Source organism: Lingula anatina, chromosome 10, assembly GCF_051362555.1.
Source record: "Lingula anatina isolate TDL-2025a chromosome 10, LinAna3.0, whole genome shotgun sequence".
Taxonomy (NCBI): Eukaryota; Metazoa; Brachiopoda; class Lingulata; order Lingulida; family Lingulidae; genus Lingula; species Lingula anatina.
In genome coordinates, this window is record NC_141776.1 from 6,758,527 (window position 1) to 6,777,701 (window position 19,175).

Sequence of the window (19,175 nt, forward strand, 5' to 3'; positions counted from 1 at the left end):
GTATTATGTGGTTTGGGGTCAATCATTCTGCAAAATGAAACATATGCTTTCAAATATATATATATATATATATATATATTATATAATTATATATATATATCTTCACTATCAACTAGCCAAAAGTCACAGGGTGGGTTTTCCATATTTCCCTATATAACCTGCCGCACTGGTAGAGGGTACCGTTTGTCCAAAATTTGCAAAGGGGTCCAACTATGCTGAGTGCTTACACCATGCAGATTGTGTAACAAATGAGTTGAATACCTTCCTGATGCAGATGCCGCCACAATGTATATACGTAGTCCTATGCACGAGAAAAAATGAGACAATTCTGCTGAACAAGAATTAAGCCAATATTTTACCATTAAACTTTCAATTACTTCTAACATATTATTCATAAAGTATGCTGAAAGGAAAGATGCTGAAATGATCACAAAATATCAAATAAATAGCTTGAATGATCCAGTGGAGTTTCTTGGCAAATTTCTTGAATTTATAATAATTGTCTTTAAAGCCAATAAAAGAAAAAAAATCTACAAATTCTTTTTTTCTTAACTAGCGAAATTAATGTCATCCACAACATTTGATGGGGACACTATGGTATATCCAAATGGAAGTTATGCATTGGTTAGAATACAACAATCATGATATTTATTTTTTTTTCAACAGGAATGATTTAGATATAAAAATTACAGCTTGAATTACTGGTATAATAATTATAAGAAGAAGAAGAGGAATAACAAGGGACATCACAAAAATCTAATAATATTTTTCAATTTTGCATTCTGGGCTAGCTTAGTGTGACTTTTAAAATATGACAATATAATATTTTTAAAATAAATGTGTGTTTTTAAAGAGAGAAAATAAACAATTAACCTGCCTCTAAAATTTTTTAATCTACAAGTATATATATATATATATATATATATATATATATATATATATATATATATATATATATATATATATATATATTTGTGTGATTTTGTACTTCGTCAAAATGTTTAATTAGACGGACATTTGCACCACCATGACTATTGTAAGAGGCACATGTATTACCACAGTGTACTTCTACTGTACAGAACAGTACCAAAAATGAATATACAGTATATCGCTTTCACGAGACGAGTAAAAATGAAGTTCAAAATTAAACTGACTATACAAAGACAAAACATAGTTCTTTTATTCAAATTAGATAAAAAAAAATAATAAGAGGACATTCAACTTACAAGATAAACACTTAAATCGTCATTTCAAAGCAAACGAAGAAAACCGCAAAACTAAAGTTCTTACTTGAAGTTTAACTGAGAAGACAGCAATGCAACAGCATGCGATAAATTTGTTTTTGTTATTGACTGACGTCACATGCGCAATGCAAGTGCGTGGTGGACCTTAGACTTGAGTCTTGGAACTAACGTCGACCGTTTGTTTGCAAATCTTCCCCAACGAAGTCGTATATCATGTGGTTTATACTCTGTGTACAGATATAAAAAAAACATGTAGTGTATTGAGAAATTGCAACAGAGATATTAACAGTCATCTTCGTCGCGTTTACATGAAGCAAAACAGCGTGAGTTACGAAAGCAAACTGATTCTTGTCAGGTGTGGATTCTTTTGTCTCCGATGATCGTAATTGGACATTTCCAAGTATCTTTGGGAGAATGAATGGGTTACACCATGTGACCAGCACTGGGATATGGGCTTGGTTTGTGCTGGAAACCATCCACACAGGGAAAAACGAGCCTATAACGAAATATGTCATGGGATTAACCTGCAGATGCCAGTGTAGACAAAAAGCCATTTGAATGTACTGGTACCACTTGGTTCAGGTAAGAAATGGGTTTGTTTGTATTTTAATACAGGCTAAAAGCCAGAAAAAAAGTTCACTCAGAAAAATTATCTAGGTGTAATTTTTTAATGGTAAGCGGTCCATTTTTTTTTCTTTTTTTTTTTTTTTTCGAAAGAAAAATGCCCCCTTTCAAATAATGAAATTGCAGCCTAAGGACCTGTGATAATTTTATCTTTTAAGCTATATTTGTGTGGGTATTTATGTAGGTTTAATGGTATTTGGGTAAAATAAATTTAAGGGTTACAATTGGAATTAGATTGAAGCTATGGCTGGTCTTGGCAAAATTGCTAGGCTCATCATAATTAATATTCGAAACCATGCCTTACTTATAAAACATGGACAAATGGGATAATAATTTATTATTCATCAATGTATCAATTAACTTTCAGATAAGTGTTTTCATGTGTCTATAGTAAGCTATATGTATATTTCAGGCATATTTGAGAAGTGTTATTTGACACACAGTGATCTTATGGTCAGCAAAAGAGTCCAAAGCCTTGCAGAAACTGAAACTAGTGTGGAAATGACTGCTGTTGTAGAAAGGCATGTATGTAAATGAAAGCCACAATATAACAAATGCTGAGGAGATGCATGAAGCCCTAGTTTCTGCAGTTGGAGCCATTTTCTACATCCAGCTAGACAGACATCTTCCAAACCTGCGTGGACTGGAGTGTCCAGTTACAACAATTTAGCTTTCTTGATTCCTACAACATGAGAAAAGGTGTCTCCCTTCCTTGAGCAGTTTTAACATGAGTGATGCTGATGTTAAAGTTAATTTGGGTTTTTCAAAGGCAAATGTGTCAACTGGGACTATACCAAGCAAGATCACAAACAAGGAAATTTTTCTTGTCCAGAGAAGTCTTCTCTGAAATCTTTTGCTACCAAGACTGAAGAGTAATTGTATGGTCCTTTTTTTAAGTTATGAAATGTGCCAAAAAACAGCTTTTGATCAAATTAAAGTCTAGTGGGCCAACAATCTGACTAAAGAAAAACTTAAAGCACATCAGCTGTGAGAGAACTCCACCCTCTTGAATATCTCACTGAGTTACACAATGGATGAGCTTTAAAGTCATCTAAACCTTTGAAACTATATTCAAATAAATTAAAGGAGTTTTTACTGAAGGAGTGTAGAAGGGCACAAGAAACAGGCCAGCAGAACGTAGCATTTGTGAGCATGAAGATGAGATTGAAATGTCAGTAAGGAGGGTAATAGACTATTCAGGAAGAAAAAATTGGCAGTTATTTTTGAATGTATTAAAAACTTTGATGTTATGAGCTGTAATGTTTGATAACACCAGGATATATTTTGTGGTTGTGTTAGTTTTGCTTTTTGAAAATTATCTTGTTTTGCTACATTATGATATAGTTTGTAATGATCACAACTAATGTTGCATTGCTTTGCATGTATTACAGTATTATAATTTTGTGATTTTTTTTTTTTATTATTTGTAATTATTCATCTGAGACAACAATAAACTAAATTGAATAATTTTTTAGTTTCTGTATGCTCATAAATAGTCACCAAAAAGTGGTGTGGATGAATAAAAAAACCTCTTGATAATTAAAAAAGATTTGTTCTGGCTTTGCTCTCATAAATACTATGGCATATCTCTATATGATAAATATTGCACCAAAAAGAAATCGCTACTAAACTAAGATTTTAATTTGTATTCACAAAATTGATGATATTAAAAATATATATATTAAAATTATCATGTAAACTCTCAAGTCAATTGCCAGTGCCTATCCAAAGTAACAGAATCTAAGATTTATTTCCTCTAAACTTTTTGTCCATACAAATTAAAAAGTCCATATATGGCAATTTACAAATATGAAGTCCAGTGACCTTGACCTATGACCCACTGACCTGATATTCATTAGTACACATCTACTTTCCATGCTCACCAGTCCTATTAATTTAGTAACATCATTGTAGAGCAAAATGGTTTAATAAATTAATCAAACCCATTGTCTACATAGACTTGAATGAATCCACCACGATTTTTTGCCTTAAAAATGGCCAACTTTGGGGGTATTTTTCAGTACCTGTTTTAATACAGCAGTAACTTTTGAAACTTGATTTGGAGTGATCCATATCTGCCTAAAATATTCATGCAGTTTTATAGCTGTAAACCCTGTGAAGATGGAGATATATGCAATTAAAGATGGTAGTATCAAAATTGGACTTTGGGGGGAGGGGTGTTATAAATGGGTGTGGCCCGCCCAAGCAGGGTCTTATCTGAATTCTACATATATCTGTGGCAAGCCAAATGATTGTTTTCAATGTTTGTAAGGTGTAATATTTTTTAGTTTTCTCCATTTTTGTTTAATTTACACAAAATATATCATTATTTTTCCAAGGTAAAAATGGAGTCTCAAAGAGGCTACATAAGCCATGACTTATAATAGGCTATAATTCTCTGAAGAAAGGATATTTTTGGGATTCCTTCCTCACTCATGAATAACTTCCTAATATGCCTCCATACAACAAATTTGGTTGAAATCCGCTGACCCCCACCTTGCCACCCTGGGCTGGTTCTCTCGTGGACAAGCTCTTAATATGCAAAAAAAAGGCCTTAAACAGGGCAGTGACATATTGAAACTTTGGATTTATTAGACAGGTGTTTAATGATTTGATTTTAAATTTGATTTCCGTCTCAGTTTGACATTTAAACATGCAGGTTATATTAGGTCAAATGTGGAAATCGTGGTTTCAGATAGCGTAACAACTTTATACTACAGTACTTGCTCTTTTTGTACTGGATTTTAAAACTATTATTCGTGTTTCCACTCCTTACTATTGTATATGGTGTCACAGAATGGACGACAGTTTTTTTTTTTTTTTTTTTTTTTTTGAACGAAATTATACATCTAAAATTCGGCAGATCTAGAATTTTCTGTAAGAATAACATAAAGTAGACTGCATCTTTCGGAAATATTCTCAAAAATGAGTCATTTCGTATTAATTTCAACTTAATTAAAATAAATAAAAGCGATTTCTTGAAGAAGCAAAATAAACATTTTAACTTGAATAAATAAGTTCTGATAAATTCAGTGAATATTGTTACTTTTTACCTCGTCTTTTAGATAAAATCAAAAACGACCCAAATAAGCGCATTTATTTTCATAAATTGATAGCCATTCACACGTATCAGATAACACTGATGATAAAAGTAAAATTAATTTAAACAATGTTAATCATAACAGGAAATGTTACAGTAGCTATTCAACTTCAGATACAATCTTATTCTACTTTTAACTCAAAATATCGTGAAAATTTGCAGTTTTTCCTTTAAATGATCAAGTTGTGATATGTTAACATTATTGTATTTCAAACACTTTAATTACACTTATAATTACACATAATGAAATAAAACTGGAGAAAAGCTGGTTGGGTTTCAAGAAGAATCAGAAGCATCCCAGTCCATCCTAAGGTATCATATGAAATAGATCATGATTCCATGTAATTTGGAAACAAATGTCATTGATTTATGAATATAATTTGAAAAGATAACACAATCAATCTAAGAACACCATTTCAGTACGTTGCAATCTCATTAATAGGCCCAAAATGTATTGAAAATCACAGTAAACATGCACAATTTTCACCATGTTGCGTGTGCAGTGCACGCGCGTATGTGTCCGAAAACCCTCTACTGTATCAGAGGCACCTGCATTTTGCGGGAGTTCTGAAATATCAAAATAACGCTTTAATAACGACATTATCATGATGTTCAAAAGCAGTAGATTAAATTAATAAAAATGTGAAGACTTGTGCTCATGTTCAAAAAATCGCATTGAGGATACTAGCTGAATGCAAAAGTGAAAAAAAAATCAACTGAAAATGTACTTCAAGAATCAAGATACAAAATTCTTCTAGATTGCATTACAAATTAATATTTCAGTGAATAGTGTACACCAATTTCTAGTACATCATAACAAAAACGACAATGCTAACAAATAATACGGTCAATACCATATGGAAACGTCATTAAAGTAAACAAAAAAAGTAGAGCAATGCCTACAACAGATAGATTATTACAGTATCAATCAAAGCAAAGCTTCAAAGTCTAGAAGGCTAATGATCTGATGCATATTTCACTTATGAACGGAACAACAGTCTGCTTCTATAACATGTAAAAAACAACTTAGATTATCATAAAACTCCAGAATGTAACTCATGGTTATCGCTTATTTTGTGTCTTAATGAAAACTTCAAAAAATTGTTCTTCCTCGCTTACCTGCTTTAGTTCCAAATCTGAAAAGAGTGTTTCAAAATATGAAACGAAATGTAATATACTATTTCTAATGTAGGAAACTGAAAAGGTTAATAATGATAACAAAGTTTATTCAACTATTGTGTATATATTATAGAATACTCATAAAACGAAATTGTAAATAATATGAAATAACATAAGAGCAGCAAAAATGAACAGAAAAGTAAAGAGTAATTGGTAAAATAACTATTAACTATTAAAAAGAAATATGACGGTTGAATGAAAGCTTTTTAAAAACCGTTCGCCTCCTTTAAAAGTTAGAAGTCTAGAATAAGAAATTCAAGCAGTTCATTAGCAGGGTCAGTAGTATCGTCACCCATCCCATATGAATGCATCTCAAACAGATTCGGTAATTACTCTATTTTTTCAATGGGAAAAATTGTGAATTTTACAGATAAAATATTTTTCTAAATTTTCTTAAAATTGCAACATTCCTTTTGAGTGGCAGCAACAGAACTAAAAAACTAACCGCTCTATAGTTATACCCCATGCAGTAAAAGCACCACAAATGCTTTACAGAAATAATTTTTGTGATTATGAAATTATGTATCTGAAACCTTGATAATTTTTGGCCATTGAAAAGATCGAATCATTACCGTACATTATAAAAATTCACGTGCTTTGGTTCTCCACTTACAGTCGTATATATATATAGACATAGTGACTGGCATTGAAGTGACAGTATCTGGGCACCAAAAAGTAAAATCTACTATAACAATATCTCGCGTCTTACATTGTATACGTCTTTTGGCCGCTTGGTTTTCATTATTTTAGAAGATTATCAACGTAAACCTTGAGAACTACTTAGACAAGATAATATTCTTGAACTAGATAAAGCATGAAAAGAGTTGCAAGAAACTTCGTGCAAAAACATTTAATTAAAAAAAAACTATTCTACCCAATTTACACGTACAAGCTTTATCATAGACTATAGTTCAAAGCAAATCACAACAAAGGAAATCATTTTGACAATGAACGTGCATACTGCATTATCGAATTATGCACAACAGACACAATTTCTTTCCACTGTCATACACTTCTAGAAGAAAAGTTACTCACCAGACATATTTGCTTCAACCTTAGACCCATCAAGCATGAGCTTCAACGCTTAGTGAAATATTTGGCTCGGCGACATGACCACACCTGTCCTGCGTCCTCTTCTTCCAGGGTCCAGCTGTCAACTGACCAGTGAGGATGACAGTTCGCTTCGCGCTGAGCGACTTATTGTTATGCAAATTACAACAGGTATGACGCATTTTGAGGAGTTGCTGTTCAAACCATTCTCAAAGAACAGCGAACGTGGTCTTGCATATTAACTGATGAAATCAATTTTTTGTGAGGTTTTGACTGACGCAGATAATCTTGTAGCCATTCAAGTTGTCGGGTACCGCCCGATCAGTTATGAACTTTACGTAATACCAGCCTATGCCGGTTGATCACGATAGCAGTTCAATACGTCCACGGTTCGATGTCTAATCATACGCATGTAAACACGCAAAGAGAACGAACTCAAGTCCCATGTAAGTTTTCTGTAACTATAACGAATATTTACTTCAGATGCAGAGCATGTACTACAATCGTCGTGTCTCAAATGATTTCTAGCAAAAGCCTCCTCTCACAGTAAGCAACCTAACTTTTATAGAGGTTATACAGTCACCTGGTTAAATTACATTAAAGGTCACACCACGACCTGCTGGACAACAGTTAATTAAATTAGGGGTCACTCAACCACCTCCACATCCTCCTAGGAAGTGCCCAGTTCAGCTGGCTTCAAAAACACAAAGGCAATGAAATTCAGAAATAAGATCATACCTGTACGGATATGGAAGTTTTCATAAATGTATTACAAACGTTAAGGGGTCCCTGACAAAGTGTCTTGTCCCCCAATCGTAAAATGCGCCAATAACCTCCGCCCTCTCATGCCTTTCCGAAGGTTATTAGTACATACACGCACACATACTGCTGTTTTCATGTTAATACAGCAATATGGTTCATCCTTAGTAAGATATTCAGTAGCCATCACCACAAACGCTTTTATACATACTTCTTGGAGAATCATTGCAAAATTCCTATTGTAGAGATCCTCCATATATATGGCAGAGAACATGAATGCGGAGAGATAAAGACTACCAGCACTCCTTGTTAGGATTTATGCAATTTCAGACTACCCACATCTATTCTTTTATCTCAAGTATTATTTCGAATCATGTAATGTATAAGGGACGATTTTACGAAGACATAGGTAGAGATTAATAGATAAACGAAATAAAATGGGCATATTGTCATATGTATAAATTTACAGAGTAAAATTCTGGGCGGATCCCAATTGTTCTGAAGGTTACGGAAAAGTTGTTCATTTTTTTCCATTCTACAGAATAAATATTTAAATCGTATGTTCAGTCATTTCAATCGATATAGAATATCGACTAGGGTGAGCTGTGCCGTGTGGAGCTTATTTCACTGACATATTTATTTTCAAATGTTGATTTCCTTTCCATTATATTTTTGCGTTAAAATATGTAACTCAAACGCTTTAAAGCATTCAAGACTGATCTTGATATTATAGACAACTGCTGAAGTATAATGTATTTTATTTTTTCCTTGTTTAAGGTTGTTAGACACGGAAAAGAGTCATCTAATGAATATAAAATTACATGACTGGATTATATGATCAAAGATCATAAGCAAGGGATATATGGGTTGAACAAATCTACAGGGCTGAGAATAACTTTAATTCGCCTAACAAATTATAATAATGATCTATTTTACATAACAATAACACATTTCCAGATCTAAGACCAATTTTAGGTGTTAGACTGTAAAACGAATATGATAAAACTAAAGGAGGAAAATGCTCAAGTTCATCTAATAAGGCTAGTTCTAATATAATCTCCAATTTAGCCATAAGAACCTTTCTTTTAAGTTAGAGAATAACAAACACTGCTCTTCTCTGATGATATTTACACCGAAAGTGTCAATTTTGATGCGATAATACATAACACTTAACAGCATAATCTACAACTTTTTGGTTAAGTACCACTTCGTTCGACATCAAGTCCTCTTTGTCTCTTCAACCATTTTGAACTAAATAAACTCAACCTATAATCCAGTCTGGTTCTTATAATCTCACTCCATTTTCCATTGAGCAACAGTATATCTGAGATGGCTTCGTTATCTCTTCAACTGCTTTGAACTAAATTAACTTCAGCAGATATTCCAGTGGGTTTTTTACTTCTTCTTTTCACTTGATCTTACATGAAGTCGTCACTTTATATTAGTAGGAGCCTAAGAGCCTTTTTATTGGCCTCAAATTAAAGTTGAACTCCCTGCCAAGAAGGTTCAGTTTTCTTTTGAACTTGACTTTACATGAAGTCATCACAATAAATGGGTCTAAATCCTGATCCACTGTCTCAAATTAAACCTGAACTTGCACTTTAAGTCTGGAACTTTACTCCCCCTACTTTGCCGATGCAGAGTTTTCACTTAATAATGAGTCCAGAATCTTTGGAAGTAAACCCAGTAAAAGTCCACCTTTTCTCGATGGAGGCCCCAACCCCGCACATCTCTGTCCTGAAGACATCGGGCAGTCTCTCCAGGAGGTCCTCTATCTCACTGCTGCGACGCACGATGATATTACAACGCTGTAGGTAAGACCAGATGTAGTCCACGCTTGCACCGAAGGGGTGCGCATGCAGGAACACGGAGATCAGACCTGGAATTGTGGGTTGAAGTAGCTGATTAACAGGCTGGCTAGATATATAATACACATGATGGTGTGACACACAATTGCCACTTTGGTGACTATTTTCTAACCTGTAAAGGGTAATTAGCAAAACTGTCCCATCTATAGAATTCCAAAATTCTGAAAGGTCCAGTGTAGGCATTAAATCTTGAAAACCCATGTGGTAATGTTTAAAATGTGTTGCTTGATATTATACAATGTCATATTATTTGCTTCATTATTCTGTTTCACAGTCCAAATTCCAGACACACCTTAAACACATTCTAATTTAAGGTTTGCACCCCACTCTTACCAATCAATCTGGCCTCTTTTTCATTTAATGCTGACCCTTCAGTTGCTATGCTACTTGAAGGCGTTTCCAAGGTGACTGATGTAACATCCTTCTCCTGCTGTACAGTTTCTTCCACACTTGTCTTCTCTTGACTGACACTGGCTCCACCTATATTCAGTTCAACAGCAGCTGTTTCAGACTTCTGCCCTGCTGTCTTATCCACAATCCCTAACTGAGCCTGGAGCTGATGAAAATGGAAGAAAATGGATTACTTTCAATGAACACGCATAAAAAAAAGAAAAAATGTGTGAAGAATGCATTGAGATTTTAAATGAATAAAAGAATAAATGAATAAAGATAAAAAATAAAGATATTTAATAAATGAGTCTTATGCCATTTTCCATACAAAAGCTCTTTATCAAATGTCACTTCTAAGCATTCAATTTAAGACAAAAATAGAAAAGAAAATTAGTCAAACCTGCTATTGGTTACAATATACACAACTGAAAGCACCTTAATTTCAACAAATGCTAAGCATAATTCTAACTGTGATTTAAGAGTATGACATATTTTTGATTTGACCAATCTCATCACTAATTGTAGAACTTGGATAAAGGTAACAAAAATTTCAGTGACCCAAGCTATTTACCCTTTGAATTTCCTCTTCATCTTTTTTCCTCTGAGTATTGGCATTTATCAGTTGCTGGAAGAGAATTACAGACAGGCCATTAGTTGTAATTCAAGTTATGAAGGAGAAACTAAAAATTCCCACATATAACTTAAATTCTACGTTTGGACCAAGGATTTTTTCCCCTGACTTTACCGAAGTACTTTATGTTACGAGGGGGCCTTTAAGCCACTTGAACTGAATGCAATTAGTGAGAATCAATGAGGAGTTATATCAATCCAGCTAGTAAGATAGGGTTATGGGAAGGCTCCCTAGGTCATTGCTCCAAATACCTGCTGCATCCCCTGCAGAGCCTGGGCAAAGGCTTTGATTTGTTTCTCTGCCTCTTCAATGCTGTTCTTAGCCTCCGTCTTCACAAGATCCATTTCGTTCTTGTACGCCTCTACCTGGCACTTCAAGGAGTCGTTGTCTTCCTTCAGTTGGCCAACTTGGGCTGCAAATGTATCATTTTTGTAATTTTTTTAGTCCCTAAACTGTCAACACACTTTACGAAACGTGATATTAAGAAGTTTTTTATCTTCATTTGTAACTGTAAATTTGTTTCCTTTTTTAAGCTCCTTTCTACCACAACCAACACAGTCCTTCAAGGAACATAAAATTCTCAGCACAACTTCTCTCCCTCCATTTTTCAGTTAAAACATTCCAATAAAAATACTACATTACTTTAATTCTATCCTTTAAACTCCTACTTACAGTTATCAAGTTTAGGTTTTTTGGCACTGGACTCCTCGTCATCAGATAGATCCATCTCCGTCTCCTGGCGTTCTTTGAAAAACTCATCTTGCTGGGTAGTCTTTATCTCCTGCAAATAATTGGCAAATGTTTTAAAATCCAATTTAAGCCCAGTCATGAATCCATTTATGACCTCTAAAATGGATTTTTTATTTATTATATAATATATTTAATTCTAACACTATGGTTAAATGACTATTACAACAATTACCTTATCTAAAGTAAAAACAATAAATTACACAATAATCAAAAGGAAAGTGTCATTATAAATATTCCATTATTATCTTTAATCATAGATTCTGAAATGTCTCAAAGAAAAGTTTCAGGAGGACAGAAAATTCTGGGTGGCATTTTTAGGTGTCTTGGTGACAGTTGATAGGGAGATGCCAAATTACCCAAAAAAAATACTTATAATTATAAAATAATGAAAACAATAATACAAGAAATTGTGAATCCATAATAATACGGAGTCGTCCACAATATTTTGCCGCCCCATCTTTAATGAAAAAATGAAAACATTGAAGTTTGGGGCATTTTATAGTTGTGTACACTTACTTTATTCTTTTTTTTTTTCTTTGGGGGGGGGGGGGTATTTGATGTCTTTTCTCTCTTTCTAAGATGGGTCAAGGTTTTGGATATAGCATTTTTTTTTAAACTCCCCTCAACCACCTACCCAGTCCATCCATTTGATATCCTATAACAACTCTTCTTTTTAACTGTCCACATTGATCCCTTTGAACAACTTTGATTTTTACATGAAATTTCCTCAAACTCTTTACCCCAGTCCTGGTTTGGCTTCTTCACTTCCCAAATTGGCTATTACAAATATGAAATCCTGTATTCCTCCATGTTCCATTCTTACTGAACTTGGTGGATAAGTTTAACTTCCTTGCTATATTTTACTTATATTTACTTACCAAGGTCACAAATAATGTTTTTGAAAATAATAACTCTGATTCTGGACTTGCTCATAGAGTGCATTTACAATTAGACTAACCAAGGCCTAAATATAGTAAAGACTGACCCCAGAAAAAATACTGCTTATAAATAAATTGGTAAATCCAATCTAAAATTAGTCTGCTCATGAACACAGCCTAAATTGTACACTTTTCCAGAGCAAGTTCAGAACATGAAGGATGTGATAATGAATTCAGTGAGATGAACTACAGCCTTGTGCATCACTTACCTTTCTTTCTTAATCCAAGGCTGCATTTCCAGTCAATTTGTGACAGCTTAATTAAGTACAGGCTATCTTTGTTTACTGTACAATTACAACTTTCAGTTATTGTATACATAGTAAGCATTTAATATCATTTTAGGTCCAACACAGAGCCTGTAAATGTAACTGAAACTGCATTTAATGCTCCATTAAAGTTTTTGTCATTCATATCATTAATATAATTGTGGGAAGTCAATCTATGGACGCATGACCTTAGCTACCATCCAGAGGGGCTGAGAGAGATTGACTAAGGCTCTCCCACCAGCTGAGACCGAGTCCATCTGTGACCTAATTAAGGCTGTCACAACTTGCTTGAAAATGCACCTTAAGACCTACCTTGTGATTGTGAAGTTCAGCTTCTGGTTGTGGTGGTGATGATGATTATGATGATGACAAAGGTACCAAGTCTTTTTAAGTCAAAAACTGATTTCAAAACTTAAGCATACATTATTGAAGATAGACATGAATAGTTGGCAGTGCATTTTACTCTGTGGTTTAATAAGTTTTTTTTTAAATCAGGATTGGACTTGGTACATTTGCTGCTGATGAAGCCAAAAACATCATTTGTGACAAAAAACATAACTTATATTCAGAATGTTTCATTTCTATCATTCAAATAATTATTGTATAACTCAACCCTGAGATAAAGATATACATTTTTAATTTCTTGAAATTGTTGCCTCCAGCAGATTTAACATTTAACAGCCAGGGCAAAGATCCAAGACTTGTTGGAAATTACAATACACATCAGTTCTTTGGCTTGTAAAGAACTTCGAAGTAAACACTTATGTTAAATGCAGATTAAAATTTGTTTTTTCTACACTGACTTCTTGGCATAATTACAATTACTAACAAGATCATTGATACAATAACAAGTCTCTTCACTTTGCCTATATGACCTTGACCCTACAGTGACCTTGACCTGACCTGACCTACCTCTGATGCCTTTTTCCATGTATCGATGTTCTTTCTTTGTGCCTTAGTGAAGTGGTCCCAGGCCTTCTGTTTAGTGGCCGCCTTAAACACGCTGACAATCTGCTCCACTTGAGGGTAAAATAGAGGCAAGGAGGCAGTGAAGATGATGCTTTAAAGAGAGCACCCCACCTAATTAAAGGGGTGTACCAAGAAGACACAAACCTTATTCTGACAGCATTTGTAAAGGCAGGGGAGAGGACATAGAAGCTGGTAGTTTTGGGAGCAATGCTGATGTAAATGTACACACAGAGAAAAAAGTGACCCAGATACAAGTTATTACTGGTAGGTAATCATTGGTTTAAAGTAAATGAATTAACTGTGCTCTGCAGAAGAGATAATAGGCCTACACACATTCTGCAGCACAGAAAACCACTCATAATTTCTGAAATACTTGTTTTACAATAAACTGATATTTTTTCAAATTCAAAGTAGAAATCTCTGAATGCACAAATACAAAAAGCTCCCCACTCTCCAAAATTCTCCTCATAATAAGGGCGGTGAGCCAGGATTTCTATTTACTTACCTTGCTGCTGTCTTTCTTTGTACTTATGAACCAACTGATGTTTCTAATTTGCCTAATTTCGCTTAATTCATATCTACAATAAATATTTTTTTGCAATAAATCATAGTGACTGCTCATTGGACTTATTCCAAATTTAAATCTGCTGTATTTGTGGCTTCACTAATAACCAAATCATGAGAAGAATTTTGAAAAAGTAAAATTATATATACAATTACTGCTGTCCTGCTGCGACCTTGGCACCTGGATGGCTGACCTTGACCTACTTACTAAAAATAGAAGTACGTGTCTGAACTGAACTGAACTCACACAAGGTTCCGTCATCTTCTTTAGGACCTGAAATGTCTTTCTGCACTTGTAATATAACATACCATGACTTCTGAAATGAAAGCTCTTCTTTTCTCTCTATCTCTCAATCACACACACACACACACACACATGCAGGCATGGGCGCAGGTATGCACACACTTACACATACTTTCCAATTCCCATTCTTCCATTTTTTCCACAAGACTTTGGCACATTGCCTACTCATTCCGTTGATCAAATCTTCCAATGTTTTTTCTTTTTTATTCATATTTACCTTCTCAGCAACTCAAAATTTACGAGCAAAATAAATGGGGATCAAACAAGCAGCAGATTCTTAAAAAATTGTTTTTAAAAGAATTAAAAGACAAACACATAGGCTACTCGCAGGATTTAATTATCATCTATCACAATTAATTTTTCTCCATCAAATTGATTACCCATTATTTTTTTTATAATCAGAAACAATTTGAGCATCCTGTCCATAATTCACTGATTTCAAGTTTCCCATTTTGGCTACAATAAAGTATTTGTCAAAATCACTGGCTTTTTGTCTGCAAAAAAACATCAAGCAAACTATGCACTTTCTACAATTTCATTGTATAATTCTAATTCATACTACATTCTCTACCTTCCCTTGCCTTCTGGAAAAAGATAATTCTCCTGAAACCGAACCAATGCTTGATACTTACTCTGCCTCAGAATGCCCTCAAAACGCTGGCGGAATTTCTCCTTAATCTGCCGAACTTCCTCTTCGTGCTGCTGCTTTTCATTGAGAAGACGCCGCACGTGAGAGTGCGTGCTCTGAACCATGGTGTAGAAAGATGTGGCTGTGCGCTTGTTGCAGTCGCCTCGCTCCAACCATGTGACCAAGATGGCGGAGGCTTTAATGAAGGTGCTATCATCTGGAATAAATTAAAAAACCAGATCCATTAACATTACAGAATTTTACAATTTTTATAAATGTAAGCAACTCTGATGTCATCCCACAGCATGCATACTCCCAGTATAATTTTTCAGTCTCCAAACTACAAACTGTTTTCATCTCTAAAACATCCATTGAAAAAGAAAGGTAGGTACTTCTCTTTCTGTTGAACTCGAAGAATCACACTAGAACAATTAGGCAATTTGTTTAAAGGAAGGCAAAGAACATTAGACATTTTGTCGATATATATTGTTGGTCTGATGAAACATAACTTATGTAGAAAAATACTTAGTATCTTCATATTGTAGTGCAATATGACAGTAAAGATTTCATGCACACGAATATTGTTATAAAGTTTTTTAAAATCCTATTTCATCAATCAATTAATCAGCTGACTCCTCAACAGCCATTAAAAGGACACAAGACAAGCCTAATCAATACCTTTCAACTTTTCTATCAGTGCCTGAGCCTCATGGTCAGAGTAATGGATGGTTGGTGGCGGGCTCGGGGGTCTCAATCTCTCTTCTTCGAGTCTCTCCTGGTGACGCCTTTCACGAAACAGGGCTCTTTCTCTGCACTCCCATTCATACAAATCATCACGGGCCTGGGCAAAGTCTACATGTAGGCGACCTGTGTTGGGTTTATCTGTCTGTTCCCCTATCTGCATCCTGTACCCTGTGGAATAATAATTATGTTGACTATAAAGGCTGCCTAATTCTGCTTTGTTTTATAGCTAGACTCACTAAAATGCACAATTATATGTCTTTTAGAATAAGTAATGTAATACCTCCACCTTTTGTTAGTCACACTATAGTTTGTGGTTTTCAGAATCTATGAATGTAAACATGTTCTCACACCCCTCAGTAAATTATTATTATCAGGCAGTCCCATTTTATTTTTCTGACTCCCATTTACACTACAATAGCTAATCTTTTTTTCTAAAAAAGAAAACATGCTGCTGCCTTTTGATTAAAATTCCAGAACTAAATACTTAATACAAAGAAGATTATTCAAATTGCAGTTATATCAGGGTACAGTTCACAATTTGATTGCTTCACCTGACAAGGCTATTGCAGCATCCACAAAATGCTCATAGTCAAACCTAACATGAGCAAAATTCTTCTTGCTCATTCTAATGCTGGTGATGCTACCACAGGAGGACTCAAACAACTCTCTGATCATCTCTTCTGTGCAGTTCTCAGGGAAACCCCCTACAAACACTGTCCTGCAGCCTGGTGGACGCTCTCGCGTGGATGGTGGAGGGGCACCTGGTGAATACATGGTGAAATAGGTTTATTGTCCTTTTTGAATACATAAGTTATCATAATGATGCATTTATGAAGATCTACAAAAAAGATGTTATGTCCTACCAAGGATTTCCACCCCTAGCTTGGATAGGACATTATATCTTTTTAGTAGATTTTCATTGATGCATCATTATGATAACTTATTCATTTCCTAAAGATCTATATGGTGATTTGACATGAATCTTTTTGTGAATACATGAAAACAATGAGGTACATATTACATGAAGTGTAGTTCATAACACAACACCATACTACACTACTTGTTATGTTTTTGTATTTATCTTGACTCATAGTTATATTTTTCAATTTGTAGTTTGTGCTTCTAGAGTCTTTCTGCAAGCAGGCACTAGGCCAGTTGCATGCTGTGTTGTTAACCTTACCTGGAGGAGGAGGGATAAGTTTAAAGGTCTCAAATGTCAGTGGCTCCCTCTGCTGCATCTCCATGGGGGGCATAGGACCCATAAAACCACCAAACTGAAAAGATGAAACAGACTCTGGCATTTAAAAAAATTTAAAAGAATCTATTTAAAAACAGTTAGCTTTTCCCTACTTATTTTGCATTTTTTGGCCCTTTTTTTTTTTTACTATTTCTTGATATTTCATTATCATTTTAGTTCATATTACATTTTATAAAAAGAATGTGTACAAAATTTACCCAAAAAAAAAAAAAAAAAATCCTAAACACCAAGTTTCAAGTAACAAGAAGGAAGCAGTCTGACACTAGATGTCATTTTACAAAACAAGCCCATACCTGTCCGTATCCCATGGGTCCCCAGCCCATCATATTGGGATCTCCCATCATGGGACCAAACTGCATTGGTCCTGCCATCTGTCCCGTCATCTGTCCTGCCATTTGTCCCATAGGTCCCAGCATACCAGGCCCCATTACTCCAGGACTGTGCATGTTCATCTGACTCTGATTAGTATTGGCTGCATTAATGTCCATTAGACCTACAGAAATTGTAAATTAAAAGGCTTAGTTTTAACAAATAAATAAACACTTTTACAAAGCTTATCTTGACAAAATCTTTGCATGCTTGCCAAGTTCAAACTTTCCAGAGTACTACTCATTCAGGACATATTGGGTCTGAAAAATACTGGCCCAAGCAGATATGGCAGCCAGTAATTATACAAACTTAAGATATTTATTGGTTCAGTTTCAATATTGCAATGTACAACCTACAACTGAAATTTGGAAAAAGTGTTTTATATATTTTTCATATATTAATCCTTTTTTATATGTGTGTGTGTGTGGGGGGGGGGGGGGGGGGGAGCTACATATTTTCTCACCTGCTCCAGGTACCGATCCTGGACCTTTTATTTGACCAGGAGGTCCAGCTGGCCCTGGTGGGATCTTCTGCATCTGCATCACCAACTTCTCCTGGTGCTCTTTTTCCTCTGTGGACATCGGCATCGGGGGTTTGTTCTTGTTGATATTGAACTGGAGGGGCTGGTTGTTCATGGCAGGGTGCATCATTTGGTTTAGGTGCCCTGGGGGTGGGGGAGGGGGCTGGATGGGGGGCTGGCCGCTATGCATTCCTGAAATATATATTTATACATGTACAGTATATCTCTTTATCTGACTGTGCACAGATAGTAATATTAAGGGGTTAACTGCATTTAAATAAAGAAGAAAGAAATGAACCATAGCCATCAATCAAAAAATTTTTCTTAATCTTGACAAAACTGTTTGCTTGAAATAATAAGCAAAACGTCACAATGGTATGAGATAACTGAATAAATTAATTGGGTAACAAATTATAAACATTGTTTTCCTAAGCACCCTCATCCTCATTCTTAACTCATCTCTCAGTCGTAAAATATAAATACTTTTGCATTCGAAGATCATATGAACGCCTCGATATTTATAGTAAAACGCACCTTGTGTTCCGATATTCAAACCCAAAAAGGCAAAAGGACTTGACATCGTTCACCACAGTTCAGTGTTCGCTGCAGCTCGCCTTACCCACCCTAGTAGGTCACAGATTCTGTGTCCTTTCTTTCTCTCTGTAGATTTTCACCAGATACAGAAACAGACTAGCTGGCCATCAGTCCGGCCAACATTTGAGAGGGATCTTGATATTAAAGACAACTGCTGAAGACTTTTTCAGTAATACATAATTTATTTTTTCCTCGTTTAAGGTTGTTAGACACGGAAAAGAGTCATCTAATGAATATAAAACTACAGGACTGGATTATATGATCAAAGATCATAAGCGAGGGATATATGGGTTGAGCAAATCTACAGGGTTGAGAATAACTTTAATTTGCCTAACAACTTATAATAATGATCTATTTTACATAACAATAACACATTTTCAGATCCAAGACCAATTTTAGGTGTTAGGCTGTAAAAGGAATTTGATG

At 34.9% G+C, this 19,175-nt stretch overlaps 1 protein-coding gene and 1 long non-coding RNA gene across 2 annotated transcripts; one reads left to right on the forward strand and one right to left on the reverse strand.

Annotated features, from left to right (window-relative positions):
* The first annotated feature begins 1,414 nt into the window (after positions 1-1,414).
* On the forward strand, positions 1,415-2,823 carry LOC106163242 (uncharacterized). Its single transcript, XR_001238419.3, has 2 exons — positions 1,415-1,826; positions 2,281-2,823. It is a non-coding gene; the product is annotated as an uncharacterized LOC106163242 (long non-coding RNA).
* A 2,125-nt stretch (positions 2,824-4,948) lies between these two features.
* On the reverse strand, positions 4,949-18,857 carry LOC106178820 (ecto-NOX disulfide-thiol exchanger 2-like). Its single transcript, XM_086996800.1, has 16 exons — positions 18,690-18,857; positions 18,099-18,347; positions 17,560-17,759; positions 17,189-17,282; positions 16,560-16,769; positions 15,943-16,176; positions 15,269-15,481; positions 13,712-13,818; positions 11,518-11,626; positions 11,097-11,257; positions 10,786-10,839; positions 10,158-10,380; positions 7,183-9,835; positions 6,761-6,808; positions 6,088-6,104; positions 4,949-5,535 (listed from the first exon to the last, which is right to left on the reverse strand). The coding sequence occupies exons 1-13, from the start codon at positions 18,733-18,735 to the stop codon at positions 9,603-9,605; spliced, it is 2,133 nt and encodes a 710-aa protein (XP_086852926.1). The 5' UTR covers positions 18,736-18,857; the 3' UTR covers positions 4,949-5,535; positions 6,088-6,104; positions 6,761-6,808; positions 7,183-9,602.
* Between the last annotated feature and the right edge of the window lie 318 nt (positions 18,858-19,175).

Coding starts and splice junctions, on each gene's coding strand:
- LOC106178820 (XM_086996800.1), bottom strand. CDS start 18,735: ATGTCAAGTCCTTTTGCCTTTTTGGGTTTGAATATCGGAACACAAG. Junction 17,760..18,098: donor AGGATCGGTACCTGGAGCAG/GTGAGAAAATAT, acceptor CAATTTCTGTAG/GTCTAATGGACATTAATGCA. Junction 13,819..15,268: donor TGAGGGCATTCTGAGGCAGA/GTAAGTATCAAG, acceptor TTTACCCTCAAG/TGGAGCAGATTGTCAGCGTG.